This window comes from Alosa sapidissima, chromosome 18 (genome assembly GCF_018492685.1).
Source record: "Alosa sapidissima isolate fAloSap1 chromosome 18, fAloSap1.pri, whole genome shotgun sequence".
Taxonomy (NCBI): domain Eukaryota; kingdom Metazoa; phylum Chordata; class Actinopteri; order Clupeiformes; family Clupeidae; genus Alosa; species Alosa sapidissima.
In genome coordinates this window covers 15,499,888-15,516,608 of record NC_055974.1, presented here as the reverse complement: position 1 = coordinate 15,516,608, position 16,721 = coordinate 15,499,888, and the positions used below count along the sequence as shown (strand labels likewise).

The 16,721-nt window shown below is 39.6% G+C and overlaps 2 protein-coding genes across 2 annotated transcripts in view; both read right to left on the bottom strand.

The window, feature by feature from the left end:
• The window catches only part of LOC121690147 (C-type lectin domain family 4 member F-like), a 79,325-nt gene extending 74,652 nt beyond the window's left edge, over positions 1-4,673 (bottom strand). Inside the window, exon 1 of the mRNA XM_042070565.1 lies at positions 4,607-4,673. The gene's annotated coding sequence lies outside the window, so the exon portion shown is untranslated. The remainder of the gene's footprint in view (positions 1-4,606) is intronic.
• Positions 1-16,721, bottom strand: part of LOC121690151 (C-type lectin domain family 4 member F-like) — a 52,011-nt gene that overhangs the window by 30,056 nt on the left and 5,234 nt on the right. Inside the window, exons 2-9 of the mRNA XM_042070569.1 lie at positions 5,109-5,232; positions 4,203-4,283; positions 3,743-3,793; positions 3,427-3,621; positions 3,021-3,047; positions 2,180-2,263; positions 1,607-1,690; positions 1,229-1,374 (exon numbers count right to left, since the gene is read on the bottom strand). Coding sequence (XP_041926503.1) covers positions 1,229-1,374; positions 1,607-1,690; positions 2,180-2,263; positions 3,021-3,047; positions 3,427-3,621; positions 3,743-3,793; positions 4,203-4,281 — 666 coding nt within the window. The 5' untranslated portion in view covers positions 4,282-4,283; positions 5,109-5,232. The remainder of the gene's footprint in view (positions 1-1,228; positions 1,375-1,606; positions 1,691-2,179; positions 2,264-3,020; positions 3,048-3,426; positions 3,622-3,742; positions 3,794-4,202; positions 4,284-5,108; positions 5,233-16,721) is intronic.

Here is a 16,721-nt window from a genome sequence, read left to right as displayed (position 1 = left end):
TTTTTCTCAATTGCTTTGACCTGCTTTGCAAAAGGGTGTGAGAACTGTGTGAACCCAATGAAAACGTGAACACATTCGCAAGAGTTTACTTCTGCTGTACAAAGAAGGTGTTCATAAAGACCAAGTGGATCCCAGTTTCTTTAAGCAGGTCAAAGAAATCAAGAAAAACTGTAACTTAAAATAGCCGTTTTACTGGAGATTTGCATGAGGCAGAGACTGTAGGCGTTAAGGACATGGTTAGATCGAAGCCCCTCACATCATCTGTTGCCTCACAGCAAAGGCACTAATCACACCTGTGTACTATGGAACACCTGACCCATTGTCTGTCTGATGGAGCTGATCTAGCACTAACCCACGTGTAAGGGTCCTCTCCCCTCGTTCCTTATTACTCTGGTAGCAGTTTAACAAATGTGACATCCTTCATGACGTCAAGCTTTGAACGAGGCACGAGCTGGAGTACTGAGCACCAAGTAGAGAGTACGCATGCAAGTAGCAATATAATCTGCACCCAAAGTCTCTGCTTTAAGCCACTCGTGCATGCCATGAGAACACCAGAGAGCCAGGCATGTATGCCAATGCCGTATGATGTAACAGTAGAGAAAGCTATTTGTTGACCCCGGAGGGGGATCTGATCCAAAATGTTATGTTCTTGTCTTTTGGCCATGCTATGCTAGTCTTTTCCACCAAGTGTCATGAAAAATTGTGTCAGTATTTTTGGTGTAATCCTGCATACAAACAGACAGACAAACAGTGAAACCAAACTGAAAACATGACCTTCTTGTGGAGGTAACGTTTTATCCTTAGCCATGTCATCAATGGAAGAAAAGGAATTGCTTAATGTAAATTTTCAATAAACCTCATGTTTTCTACATGACATGGGACTCTAATTTGTTTAATATTCAATGTGCAGATTGCGCACTGCAATAGCATTAATACTGACCTGCACAAACAAATGGTATTTCAATGAACTGGCCAAAATATTATGCTAATTGAATACCACGCAACACCATTTACATGAACATTTATTCATTTCATCCAAAGCAACTTACACCTTGTTATGCACAAGTACTAGTAGGTCAGGTCACAACCAAGGAAGTCACTCAGAAGAAACACTACACATTACTCAACTGATTTCTACAGCTAAATGAAGATATTTAATTTCTATGTAACGGTTATCAAAGTCGCATAGTGAGACATAAAACATTTTTGAGGAAGTGATTTTTCATACCATTTCTGTTGCACTGTTTATGATGACCAGGTGTCCCCCCATGGTCACACAGGCATCTTTGCTATCTGTCCAGTTCTTCTTATCAGAGGAGAAGTGGTAAAATGATCCATCGTGGTACTCCCAGTCCTCTGCACACCTCCTCACTCCTTTTAAAATAATTTGTATATTTGTTCATTATGCACTAAATGATGACCATCAAAACTCATATATTGTTTGTCTTAATTCTTTTATATATTGTCATTTTAACAGAAAGAAAGGTCGTTATATTAAGTATCCTCTTGTTACATTGGCAAATACTAATAGAGAAAGATCAATGCTCATTCATCCACTACATGCATCAGAAACAGAAAGCTTGACATTAAACAGAATAAATCTAACCTTGAAGCTCAGTTGTTAGTTTTGTGATTTCCTTGGTGAGATTATCATTTTTGTTTTTCTGATCAGCTAACATCCTTTCAGTTTCTGTTAAGAAAAATAAATCAACAGTGTTGCATTAACAAGATGGCCATGATGAATGAATCCATGTGCATGAAAAATATTCAGTATTCTAATAGCAGCAACTTCCCAGAGGTTTGTTCTTGCTTTAGGCTAAAGAACCCAAAAGGGAAACATAAATGACTAAATGACAATTCAGCTGAAGTCAGGCATGAGAGAGAGAGAGAGAGAGAGAGAGAGAGAATGATTCTTAGTGCTGGGTTTATGATTGATAAGTGTTAGTTTCACATTAGTAAGGGTCAGTAGAAAATCTGATAGGTGGTTGATCATTAGTGTTTGATACAGCTACAGTAGGCCTATGTGAATATACAATATACCATCACTAAAATAAACATTTTAGTGATGGTAAATTATCTAATTCATAGTTATCTAATTTAATTTTCAGATGATCTTTTAAGATAATAATCCATGATATACATGTCTATAGAAATGTAGTGCTTGTGTATTCTTCCCCACCTGACATGTCAGCCTGAGTAGCATTCAAAGCCAAAGTCACATTAGTGTGCTCCATCCTCAGTGTGTCTAACTGCTCTTTAACACCTGTTAAAGTACAAGGGATGTGTCAAATTGTCTGTTGTACTTGTATCACTAAAGGGAAATATGTTAGAAAAGTTATATGGGGTTAGAATCAAAGTTAGTTGAAGTTTAGTTAGGATTTAGTGCCATCTAAGGGTGATATTGCATACTGCAACCAACTGAACACATCTGCCTCAACCCTATTCTTTCAATGTGTCTACGGCTGTCCAATACGGTTATGTAAAAGTTGGAAAGGGCAAAGGGCATTGTTTTCCAGACAATTCTACACTTGGTGCCATAACTGTCGTGTCGTGTCTCCACATCCCTTTTCTCATTGCTAATATTTTTATATTGCACATTTAGTGTTTCCAAATTTTGTTTCATACCTGTTGCAGAAATCAGACCAGATGGTTGTTAATGTCTACTCAGCTTGTACATGAAAACATTGTATTTGTAGCTTAATATAATTTAATATCAAGTCTATCTATTATGTGATCCTGTGTTGGTACAAGAGGTGGACATCCCGGGTTCAGAAAGTAAAAGTCCTGCCAAGTATTTGATCCAACCATTAAGTAAACCAGCTCATCCTAATTAGCTGCCAGGTAGATCAGATAATTAGTGATATCACCTGTGTTAAGTGCACAGGTAGAAAGAATATGGCAGACTTTTACTCTCTGGAACCGGGATGTCCACCTCATTATTCCACATTCACTCTATTCTCTCTCCTCCACTTGCCCACATACCTACTAACTCTTAGTGTCTCATTTTCACACTCACTCACCTGAGTACTTCTCCTCTTTCATAATATCTACAAAAAGAACAGGATCAGCACCATACTAATTGGCAATATCATCCATGCACACTGATAAACTCATTTAATGTTTTTGTTTTTGTTTCAATTGTTACATTTGATTTGTTAAATTGTTCATATTTCTATGCTAAGGCTAAAAAGTTAAAGACTTAAGTGTAAGTATATATACTCTTTTTATCCAATTTGGTCTCTGCATTTAGTGAGCTGCCTGCAACAACAGCGGCGCTCGGGGAGTAGTGAGGGGTTAGGTGCCTTGCTCAAGGGCACTTAAGCCGTGCCTACTAGTCGGGGTTCGAATCGGCAACCCTCCAGTTACAAGTCCGAAGCGCTAACCAGTAGGCCACGGCTGCCCCCATGATTTGATTTTCATACTCACAGAGTCCTCCCATTGTAACAGCAACGGCCAACAGGACAACACAAATAGACAGTAGCAGTGCTGTGCTTCTAGGAGATGTGCATGCAGGGCTCTCTTTCTCTGAATATGACTTTGCTGAGGAGTTAGAAGGATCGTGTTTGGCCGGCTCAGAAAAGTCACCAGAGTCAGATGCAGGGTCCAGATCATTCGCTGGGACTCAAAAGGACAAACATTTTTTTATTTTTTTTCAAATCCACATTTGGCGTTAATTCTCATACAGCATGTGTTGTATGTTTAATGCATGTGTGTCAGGGTATGTGTTATGTTTAATACATACCATTTTTCAGCACATTGACTTGCGAGTAGATGACATTTGCTCCCTCTTCATCTTCAGTTCAGTTATGCATAGAGAATGTCAACAGAGAGTTGAGAATACCATCACTGGTAATTTTAGTAAAGCAATTTTTGTTCTACACTTTGATGTAGCAAAATAAAGGTCACACAAATAGGTCATACAGGGTATGTTTCCTCTCAGAAATTCTGCAATACTTAAACATATTAGTATAGAATTAGAATAGTAAACTTTATAAGACCCCTGTTTCCATTATCAAACTGCTGCCTTTAACCCTTAAAGGAGTACCGTCACACCGGTGTGACGGGAATGTTGGGAAATGAACATTCTAAAGAATATCTGGGTTCATTGAATTCAACATAGAATTTTAGAACCTTCAATTGTTGCGGAACTTAGAATGTTCAAAAACCTACACCTTTAAGGGTTAATACAGATGATTGCTCACCACTGTGGTTTCCGTTCTGGTTGGCATTTTCTGTTTTGATGATGGTGATGTCAGAGTATGTCACCTCATCTGTCTCCATGCCTGATATCAACCAAAAATGCAAATGGGAAGTTTCAAATCAACGTTGTATTGCCTATCTCTTCTATTGCTCATGGACACAGTTCTTACAGTTACTTCTTAAAAGGTGGGGTAATTAAGTACTCACAAGCTCAGAGTTAGGCTGAGTGTGAATTACGAGCTACCAACTACCAGCACTGGTGATAAGATCAAACCATATATGTTCATGATCAAACTGTCTGGGAACTTGCGACAATTGACTGAATCAAAGAGAAACAGTGATCACCATTTACTGAAATTGAATCCAAAGAAATTTCAAGTATGACAATAACATAATATAAGACCACCTGCCCATGAGTTTCTTCCTCTTTATTGTGGTATTGTGAGTGGTGCATCTATTGTCTAGGATTGCCAAATGTCAAACATGTCATTTGTTGTATTTTAGAGAAGTACATGTTTCAACTTACAATCCAATCCAATATATATTTCAACCTACTATGAGACAATCCAAATGAGCAGAACTACTGTAGCTGACAAAACACTATCAATATCAAGGGGAAGTAAGATTTGTTATGGTACCATGGTAGATGATTGTGTTATATACACTTCAAAGGCAATACATTTTTTTTCAGAAGCAGAAGCTAATGTTCCTGCTCAAGTAGACAGGTATAAAGATTAAATGAAAAACAACTACAACTACAAAAATATGAGCAGAAAAAGAAAGGAAGATGTTAAGTATGGTTAGAGTCATCTTATAACCCATATGATGCATAATCTATAAAAATCTATTTCTCACACTACCTTATACAAATGTTTGAAAGGCTGTATGCACATACAGATATAGCTCACCTGGTTTAGAGTTAGCTGTGGTGGGTCTACTTCGATGGACTGAATTTGAGAGGGTTTTGTTTTCTTGTCTAGAGGTGACTGTGATCTGTTGTTTTCTCCTGCTTCTTTAGCATAGGAAGTTCAGCTGTCAAAGAAAATGATTTGCATTTATGTGAAAGTTGCCCTACCATCCCTCTCTCATATGCTCACAGGTCAGCAGAAGTGATGGAAGTTCCTCAAATGGAACTGGCGTTTTTTAGAGCAGACAATGGCTCAGCCACTTCTCTTTAAACATTTCCTGTAGATATTGGATAGACATGGGCCTAACTGTGTCATACTGTGTGTGTGAAAGTTGTCAAACCACTACTCCTACATTAGTTGAGAACACTACCAGGGGTTTTATCTGATATGCTAGTCTACCCAAAACTCTAAGAAAATCTTTACTAGGTACAGAGTAGACTATTTGTTTGTTTGTGCCTTTTATAGACAGCATGTTGTCTCCATCAGTTCTGGTATGGGGCAAACAGGGTACCGCGCCAACGACTCCAGGCCTGGTGGGTGCGTTAGTTCCAATAGAGTATCAGTCCTTCAGTCTAGAAAGAACTCACACACCAATGTTGCCGATGCAATTTTTAATCCAGCCTGTGAAAAGTACAAAGTACTCCCAAAGTGCAAAACGTTTTCGGTCCCATTCAGACCATCAGTGCAAACAATCAAAGAGGCGAAACGCCCTTAAATAGACTGTGTCTAGTTGACGCTAGATCTGCCAATCAACTAGCCTAGTTTGGTTGAAGTGTGGTTGGCATTCTCTTAAACGGCACTGTCCACCTAATAGGTGTTTGACATAGGTGCAACATACATAGATAATACAATGTGATGTGAGAAATATAAAAAATCCACCGCGCTTCAAGTTGGGGGAGAGCCTGTGCTGCACAGCTCCTCCTGCGGGTGGAAAAGACCCTATCGATGATCAGTTCTGGAAATAGGAACCATATCTTTCTAAACCTCAAATATTATGTTGATCAATATCAAGTTGATTGTGTGCATTGTATGTACATTGTATGCACTGAAACTTTCCATATGTGATTTTGCCTCTGATTATGTAAACTGTCATTCAAAATGGGAAAAGACAAAATGAAGGTTTGCAATATTTTAATTGCACCTTATGTCCGTGATGTGTGTGTGTGTGTGTGTGTGTGTGTGTGTGTGTGTGTGTGTGTGTGTGTCAAAGAAGTGGACAGAGACTCTCTAATGAGGACACACAGCACTCAAAGAATCATCCATAGAAAAGCATGGGGTTAGTTCGTAATGCCAATATGGCAGTAGTCTCTACACATATCCTACCCGTTCCTGTATGCCTCCCCATTCACTTGAATAGGAAAATAGCTGCCTGATAACTGCCATTGTGTGTTGCAAGATGGCTGCTGAATGGAGGGACTTGCTTATAGGATTTTGGTGGACACAAATGGACAATTCTAACAGAACAAGCAGGAGGAATACTTTTCCCCAGAATAAGCTCAGTCTCAGATTAACTGTCTGCCTTCACATGATTATCTAAACTATCAGAATAGTTAAATATGTCATACAGTTAGGATATACTCAGATTTTGGCTAATAGTAAACACATTATTTAGTAAATTTAGTTTAGTTAGTCCCATGCCTGATAGCATAAATAAACAGCAAGATTCTCAGAAGAGGATGTTTGTGAAGGTGATAGGGAAGTAACCCATGCAGGGACAGTCCGATTGACACTGGGCTGTCCCGATCATATCATGAAACACCTCCTCCCTTTGGCTCAGTGACCCGGTGTGTGCAGTGTAACGTAGGATGAACGTAACGTTACCTGTTAGGATCTTCTTGGATGGAGAGAAAACGCAAAGGAGGCACAGAGAAACTGCTAGAAAAAAAGAAACTTGCTCTTCAAGCAAACGCTGCCAAATGTGGCAAAAATACAGACATGTTTGCCACGGCAGGGCCTTCATCAGCTCCCGTGGCTAATGGCAATGGTGGTGGTGGCGACAGTGAGAACACTTTTTTAAAACCACCATTTTAAGTCAGCAGGCAGCATACTAATTTCATTAGACTATATTGTTTGTGGGGTGAGTATAGGCTAGCCTAAGGCTACTTTTTGGCCCTGGAAAAATGTGTTGGGCAGTTTTTATGTAGGGCGGTTAGGGACAGTGTACAGAAATGAAGGAAAAGCACACAAAGACTGAAAAGGTTATCGAATGTTGTGGGCCGGTCTGGTCCACAATGCCAGGGCTGATTTTTTATTTTTTTTTGTCCCAGTCCGCCCCTGAACCCATGTGTGTTTTGTGTAAACAACAATAAAACGTTGTTGACACATGACCACAGAGGACATTTTCATATTGGCATTTGCATTTTAAAATATACGTGCAAAGTTGGTTAGACTAATAAATTGGTTAGTTTAACTCATTGAATGCCAAGCTGTTTTCGGGAGCTTTGTCCTAGAGTGCCAGCAATCTAGACCATTGTTGATGATTTTTGTACAGCCACAGCATATTCTGTGTTATAGTTATGAACACATACAATGGCTCGATTAAAAGGTGAGACTTTAAGCTCTCGGTGGGTGCAAACCGTGTATTTCTACACGCCTCTGTTCCTGAGAAATCCCAAGATAAACAGTGGCTAGTTTATCAAAATCGCTGGGGTTTTTTCTAGAAATGGAGATATAACGTCTTTCATGAAATATGAAGTGTTGCCTGTTACTTACTTGTGTAAACTTTCCGGGAAGGGATCAGCGAGACCTGGCGAGACTGCCACCTAGTGATAGACCCACGAAAATGGCCTGGTTTTGACCTGACGTGCCGAGTTATGATAAAAAATGTCCAGATTGTGCGTTTTTATGAGTTTTCGATCGTCATATATTTAATTTCCATTCATCACAGAGTTCCCAAAATCACATATAAGGTGTGTTAGAATGTTTAGTTTCGTAATTTAAAAAAAAAAAGCTAAAAACGCAACACTTACCCTAATATTTTTCGAATGACTGAATAAAACAACGTTTATCCTGCAGAGGCGTTGCTTATATCTCGTGATAGTGAGTCTTGAGCTTTGCTCTCTCCTAATCACTTTTAACCATCATTACCAATTTGCCAATACATTGTGAGATGTGTTTTGTAATATCTTTATTCTAATTATGTTTCCCATTGTAGCCTAATCGTGTAATTTCTAATGTTTTGCATGGATGTGCGCTGGTGCGCGTTCATGGAGGATAGAAGGATGGTGCATTGTGCACCCGCCAATGCACTTTTAAAATAACATAAACAATTCGCCATAGACTTCTGACCAGGTTTCTGTTGGTCAGTGGCATAATGCGTTTTAGGTGGTGTACAATAGCAATTTTCAGACAATGCGCTAGGCCACTCCCTAGGTTGTTAATTACCACATCCCTGGGCGCATTGTTTAAAAAATAGACATGCAAAATAAGAAAATAAACTTTGCGCTGGGTTGAAAATGAGTTTTATGCCATGCGCCAGGGTGCAAATTAGGGGCCTAAATGTGCAAATGTGTTAAAGGTTGTATCAGCGATAGCGGGGATACATCACTTCTGTTGATGTTCAAACAAAACAGAGAGCTAGTTCGCTACTCCCTTCCCCTCCCTCCCATGCAATTAAAACTCTCCTAAACACGCATCTCGTCGGTTATTGGTTGAAACACTTTATTTTGCTTTTGAGTGGGTTGCCAATTAGCAATTGGTTTTGTGTACAGATCTTGACGGCCTTCTTATGGGGCAGACAGCTAGCGGATCGTTAGGAAAGATTAGATGAATGTGATCATTTATTTTTGGGCCTGAAATCGCTGATACAACCTTTAAGTTAAAGCTCTCGATGTTATGCTAAGGGTGCACTTTTTGTTTAATATGGTTATATGTGTAAGATGTCCTAAAAAAGTATAGGCAATGCATATTGACTTTTGTGACATTTTTTACGCATTCAGTATATATGGTTGGTCTCAAAACATCTGACACCAAAACCAATATTGTACTTGTCTGAAAAAGGGATGCATCATACCTGTTCCTCTTCATTGTCCATGCTAAGCATCCCATAGTCATGTACGTTCACATTTATTCATTTAGCAAATGTTAATACAAACACTCACACACACACAAACACACAAACACACACACACGACACGCACAACACACACACACACACACACACACACACACAAACAGAAAAAGAGAATCAGTCTAATTCCTTCTATTAGAAAGGAGAATTAGATTTACTTCCATCAGAAGGACATATTTCCTTTTGTTTTGTGTTTTAAATTATGTCTTTATGAAATAGTACAAATCCTCCAATGCTACCATACATGATCAAGTACTTATCAAGTGAAACAAAAAGGACTCATTTACCACTTGATACAATGCACCTACTTGCCATGGTGTGAATGGTAAGTGAATTTATGTGCTTCAACACATTTGTACAACACTACACTGCCCTCTGCTGACATGATTGTTTTCTGATAGGCACAGTACATTTTACTTGTGCAATCACACACTGATACACACAGTACGGTTACATGCAGATTAGCTGAGCTTCTATAACTCGGCTAGAACATTGGACTGGACTTCTCCGTTCACATGCGGGAATCGAAGGAGATGGGAATTATTTACCGTAGTTTACTCCGTTACCCTAGATGGCGTAGGTCATAGATGCTTCCCTCCCTGTAAACCCCGAAACCATGATAGATGCTTCCCTCCCTGTAAACCCCGAAACCATGATAACCAAACCAAAATAAAGCCTAACTAGCTTGATAAGCTAACTTTGCATCATCAGATGTAGCTAGTTAAATAGTTGGCATTATTTGTTGATGTGATTTCCTGTATTCTGGTGCATTTTTGGGATGGTCAGCTGGAGAAGGGCAGTACCTAAATTTGTTCAGATTCATAGCCTTTTGCATTTTGACTTATATAGTTAGTGACTTCACACAACTACTTGGGGTTCAGGGTCCCTTGACCTCTTGGGCTCGGTAGGCTCATTCAGTAATCCATCCTTGCTCACATGCCAAAAATGTTTTGGGGCTCCGCTCTAGACTTCTGGCCCCATGTGCTTGGTAAACCAATGTATTAATATAGTTGTTGCTGTCACCTTTTAATCTTAGAGGGTACTAAAATCACAGATTTATTTGAAACATTCATATTCAAAGTGAAGCACTAAGGTTGGTTTACTGAAGTTGAATTGACAAATAACAAAATACAACAGCATTTGTATTTGTTGTAAACAAGTACATCAGTTTAATGAATTGTTTTTCAACAAATTTGCAGAACAAATCCGCAAATGTGCATTAAATGAGCAATCTTCAACTACAAAATAAAACCAAAATAGACAAACATTAATAATCAAAAATAAAATATCCCAAAAAATAGATTCCTACTTCGTTCCTGGCTTTCAGGCATCTGCAACTCTGCAGTGGACGAACCTGCAATGATTAAATAAATACATAAATAAATGAAAAAAAAAAAAACTATGTTAAATGTGTCATGTCATATTAACAGGCTATGAAACCATTTGCCATCAAGAAAACCTCACCTTCTGTTGTCATCAGCCATGGAGGCAGACACTTGATGAAGTAGAGTTAGGTAGAGGTAGAGATGTGCTCCAAAGTACTTCAACAGTGTCTCTGAAAAAAAAATATTGCATAGTTGATCGAGCAGAATGAGTTTATTTTGCTATCATTACTTACACTCATCAACAAGCAATTCCACATGTAACAATTCATATTCTATTGGCAAATGAGGCATAATCAAAAGAGTATATATTAGGGGTGGGCGATATATATCGTCTGCGATAATATCGTGATTGTTGTTTTAACTATGTGCAAATTGACATTATCGAGTATTTAAATTACTTATGGGGAAAAAACACTCAATCACGCATTGAAGACTCATACATTCCCAGGAGGTGTATGCTGGAGAAGCCCCTGGCTGCAGCAGAGCAAGTGTCACGTGATCACTAGTGGGTCACAAAGTTGTCACACACACGCCTAATGTTTATTTTGTGCAGCTAGATTAGCCTACTTGGGATTTTATGCGGATACTTCTGTTCAAGTAGCATTGATGAGACATTTACCTTTTAGTATTTTAATAGTCAGTTGTAAACAAAAGAACTATTCTCATGGAACTCTTTTGTAAATGGACTGAAGATAGCTCTAAGTATCTACGTTTACCAATTATGCTAACCGTTAGCATCTCTAAGGGATTTCTTATATACATTAGCCATAAGCTAACGCATTAGTTTCTATTCTGTAACTTGGAATGCTAACCTACATGATTGCTCTTAAACAAAATATCGAAGGAAATAACTGAGATGTACTCTGTTGGTCTGCTTAGTTTTACAGTGAATCCTATGTAAAGGTTTGAAATGAACTTCAGCTTCATACTTTCTCTTGGGAAACTGTTCATTCATCTTCTCTAATGTAGCTGGCTAGACCATGTCATTGTCACATTAAGTGGGGGCAGAATTGGAAATGTGTCATAGAGTGACAATGCATTGGTTGATTTGGTTAAAAAATCACAGGATAGGTTATTGGTTATTATTGTAATGATGCTATTCATAAATAATGAGCTGTAAAGTAACTCAGACTTTTACAAATTTCTTTTAAAGGATATCGACTAATTATCGTTATCGTCAAAATCACAAAAAATATTGAGATATTATTTTTTGTCCATATCGCCCACCCCTAGTATATATACTTAATTGCAGTATGGTGAACGCTTAACATGGTGATCTACTGCAGCCTAAATATTAGGGTAGCACCGCTACATCACTTACCACTATCTTAATCAAATTTAAGTATATTTTCATCACAGAAGTCTCCCCACCCAACATGGTATATGTTCTCAAACACTACCATCTCTCTCCAAAGATCTTAGAGCAGAGCGCACATACTGTTCCATCTTTGCCTATGAAGCTTACCGATGCCCAGAGTCGCGCTAGTCAGTGGGTTGGGACTGGGATCCTGGGCTTATTAGCCTGTTGCTATCAGACTTACCACTATGTCACATACAGTATTATAGAACAGTAATACACTATCAACACTTTCAGGTGCGAAATCAGAAACAATCCCTCTGTGGTAAATCTGCTGGCCAAGATCAACCTTCATTTCCCAGCCCGCCCCATTTTTCAACTGGCCGGTTTTACACCTGGCCTTCGCGGAACAAGGTTTATCCCCCTGACGTACAAAGTTAATTTGCCTTACCCCTTTACTAGCTGCTAATGAATTGACTTCTCTCCTTTTATCCTCTATTGCCGCTGCCACACATTTCAATACCTGGTTATGACGCCACGTATACCGCCCCTGGGTGAGACTTACCTTGCACCCTGATAGGATATGGTGGAGACTGCCCACACATGAGCAAAGTATGCATTTATCATCCTCACCAAACCATTGACTTAAATTCTTGGGAGATGGGAGCACATCATATGTAGCACCTAACATAAATCTGATCTTACACAGCACATGCACATGGCCCATTATATCCCTATGCTTCAATGCTGATTGAGCTTGCTTAACTGCCTGCTCTGGGTTCCACTTCCTCCCTGCATTAACTGTGGGTGCAACTTTCCTCACAGTGTGTTTGAAATAATGGAATTTGTGCTCTCTCATGAAGCTGGGTCTATGGGACATGGGGAGGGTGGGTCTCTGTTGATCGGGGGGAGGGGGCGTGGCGCCACGAGTAGTTCAAGCAGACGTAGGACTTTCATGTACTTCGATCAGGGGGAGGGGGCGTGGCATTAGCACAGTGCCACGCCCCCTCCCCCTGAGAAACAAAGTCTCACTCCTTGCAAACTTCAAAACTTGAGAGCCCTGCTGTAGACTTACACAGTTCTCAATGCTTCGGTTTACATGTAGATACCCTCATTATGCTACGGTGTAAGTGTGTTGCTATTTGGAGCCTTGATAGCGATTTATTTTTACTACGTTTAGTTCAAGCATCGAATCACAGCACAGCACCCAGAATGCATTGCAACACACCGTCATGAAGGGACTCATCGTTAGGTCGGCTTTGAAAAGCATACAGAACCGATAGTAATTTAACATTGTCTGTAAGCTCCACAGATCGTGGCAAGACAATTGAATTGATTGTGGACTTCTTGCCGGGCAATGATAAGTAACTTAACTTGAATAGTAGTGTTGCGTGAATGTGCGTAAAATCTGTGTGAATGTGTATTTCACAATATTATAATCTATACAACTGTTTACATGACTAAGTTTGAATGGAGCTAGCTGGGCATTGAACGGGGCTTAATGGATTGGGAATTATTATTTTTTTTAAATGACCTGTAATGAACATGGATTCACTTTAAAAAAAAGTGATTTTACATGATTTGGTGCTGGCAAGGCATTGAACTGGGCTGAATGGATTTGGAAAATATATATATTTTTAAATGACCTGTATGAACATGGATTCACTTTAAAAAAAAAAGATGGCAGAGCGTGAGACTTCAAAAAAAGATGTAGACTTTTTTTACATGACCTTTACACTTGGTGCTGGCAAGGCATTGAACTGGGCTTCATTCGAGGATTCCAACAGTACCTCATTCATGAAAATCGGACATACAGGTCAAAGGTTACATGCACACACCTTCATATACACAGACAGCCCAGCCCAGCCCATTAGACATTGCCAGATGGCTTAGAACTCTGCCAGGTGCAAGTAATCAACTCTAGCAGCAGAGCTCTACCAGGTCCAAGTAATGAGGTACTGTGATGTCATAGAGGCCCAGCATTCCGCCATTCATTTCAATGGGCCCAAAAAATGCCGAAAAATGGGAATAACGCGAAAACGACAAGGACCAGCGACACGAAAGTAACACGCGCACTACACCGGTTCGGGACTGAATTTTTGGAGTTTGAACCGCGTCGATAGCTCAAACGGTCTAGGAGGAGTAGTGAGTACAAAAAGTGGGTGAATAGGAAGCCAGCTTGCTGTGGGCTTGCTGGATCAAACCCACTAATAAGTAAACTTAAGAAGAACAATAGTGGGCTTGCTCAACAAGAACAATAGTGGGCGAAGCCATGCCGTGGTCTTGCTGGATCAAACCCACTAATAATAAGAAAACTTAAGAAGAACAATAGTGGGCTTGCTGGATCAAACCCACTAATAAATAAGAAAACTTAAGAAGAACAATAGTGGGCTTGCTGGATCAAACCCACTAATAATAAGAAAAGTGGGTGAATAGGAAGATATAATAATAAGAAAACTTAAGAAGAACAATAGTGGGCTTGCTCAACAAGAACAATAGTGGGCGAAGCCATGCCGTGGTCTTGCTGGATCAAACCCACTAATAATAAGAAAACTTAAGAAGAACAATACCACAGCATGGCTTTTGCTGTGGTCTTGCTGGATCAAACCCACTAATGAGACAGTTCAGAAAGTTTCCCAGGTGATTATTGGTTGGGATGCTTCAGTTCAGACAATTCAAGTCCCACATTTGGATAACCAAATCTCATTCCAAAATTCATACTCACAGAGGACTGCCAAGGCAACAGCCACTGTCAACATGAGAACAACCACACAATGCAGCACAGTGGTATAGCTCAGTTTGACACAGGCACCGGCGTTCGTCTCTGCACCAGCTGCCACCTCCGTGGGACTGCCTCGGTCCGGCCCTGGCCGCCCAGAAAAGATAGTGCAGTCAAACAGAAGAATGGCTCACAACAGTATCAGCTGAGTGGGGAAAAAAACCCTCAGTCATATCATATCCCATTCCAATATTTTCATGTTTACATTTGAAATTAATTTTGATTTAAAGCTGATTTAATAGTTGTGTAGCCAATATAACTAAAAGGCCTACCCAGCTAACACAGTTACATTGTAGCAACATTGTGAGCACATAGGCTACCGCATAGGTCGCCGCAACGTAGTTGGATGACGTGGTAGGTACATTTCTGGTCCATTCCTGTGACCTAAAATTATATGCAGAGGACCTTCTGGTGATGTCAATGACATTACTATAACATCCTCTGAGCGTCATCTATAGCTTTCATAATTAGGGCCCGAGCACTGAAGGGCGCAAGCCTTACGCCTTACGTGATTGATCTGAAACTTAAAATATTGGATATCATTATTGTGATGATATTCACATGTGTAATTCACATGCCTAGCAGAGCGCCACCATCTTGCTAAGCAGGAAATGTGCCAAAAATGTTCAAGGCTTTGACGGATTGATCTGAAACTTTACAAAATAGTGCATATCATGATTGTGATGACATTCACATATGGGATTGAAATGCCTAGCATAGTTCCACCATCTGGCCAATCAGGAAATGTGCCAAAAATGCTCAATTCTTTGACTGATTGGTCTGAAATTTTACACAAAATTAGATATCATGATGATGATGATATTCATATGTCTTTACCATGCCTTGCATAGCGCCACCAATTGGCAAGAGAAGGAATGTGTTCTTTCCACTTGGATGGATGGTTGTATATCACAATCAGATGCATTAGATTAATCAGATTATGTGTATGAAATCCAAACACCCAATATGCCTGTCTGGCTTAGCGCCACCAGCTGGCCAAAGTCAGAATAGTTTTTGGAATTTATTAACAAAATATTAATTAAATATCATTGTTTCGATGATATTCACATGTGTAATTTCCATGCCTGACATAGCGCCACCATCTGGCCAACCAAACAGTGTATCAGAAATGCTCTTTGCTTAAAATGAATGGTCTGAAATTTCTCAGGTTAATATATATTATGATTATGATGACACCCAATGGGCATGCTTTGCATTGTGCCCCCACCTGGCCAAGCAAGTAAATGTGCCAGAAAATAAAATGCAAAAACGAATAGCACACGCATCAAATATGTACATTTCCCAAACGCATCACGTTGGTGCATTGTTGGATTCCGAAATGTCACGGGTTGCGGGCCCGGGCGTGCTCGCTTGCAGCTATATTTTTATTTTTATATTTATTAAGGTCATGCCCATCTTTATTTTCACAATGTACAAGTACATATTCAGCCTAACTTGAAGACTTCATATTCTCCAGAGTGCACTCATTGATTGTAGTTATGCTCAACAAGTCAGTGCAGAGCAGATAGAACAATGATTAGCTTCGCGCCACAACAACGCTCAACATGTACAGCTTGTTTCACAATTAGTAATCAAGCTCACACCTGAAAATGTTTGATGCCTGCAACATGAGATAGAAATATAATGACAAATATAACTAAAATAACCGACAATTGCACATTATTCATTCACAATGACACATACACACACAGAATTCTGGGAACGCTCACTCAACAGCAGTTTAAAATGTTTGTTGTTGAACAAAACTCAGCTGTCATTCAGGGGCGACCGGAAGGTACACGGATGCCAGTGAAGCACAGTAGGCTACAAGATTTTATACATTGAGTGAATAGATTTACTTGTTTTTCAAACTGATATAAAGTTGTCCATGGTAATTTATGCAAGCTCACGTAGCCTTAATTAGACAGATATAGGCTAATTTAATGTGGCTACGTAATAGGTGAGCAGGTAGGGACATCGTGGCAATTTTAATCATGGCACTAAAGGAACACTTTTGCACGTGACCATAGCATGGGCCCTGAGGACTAAGGACTAAAGACTCACAGACTTAATTGATCTCAGG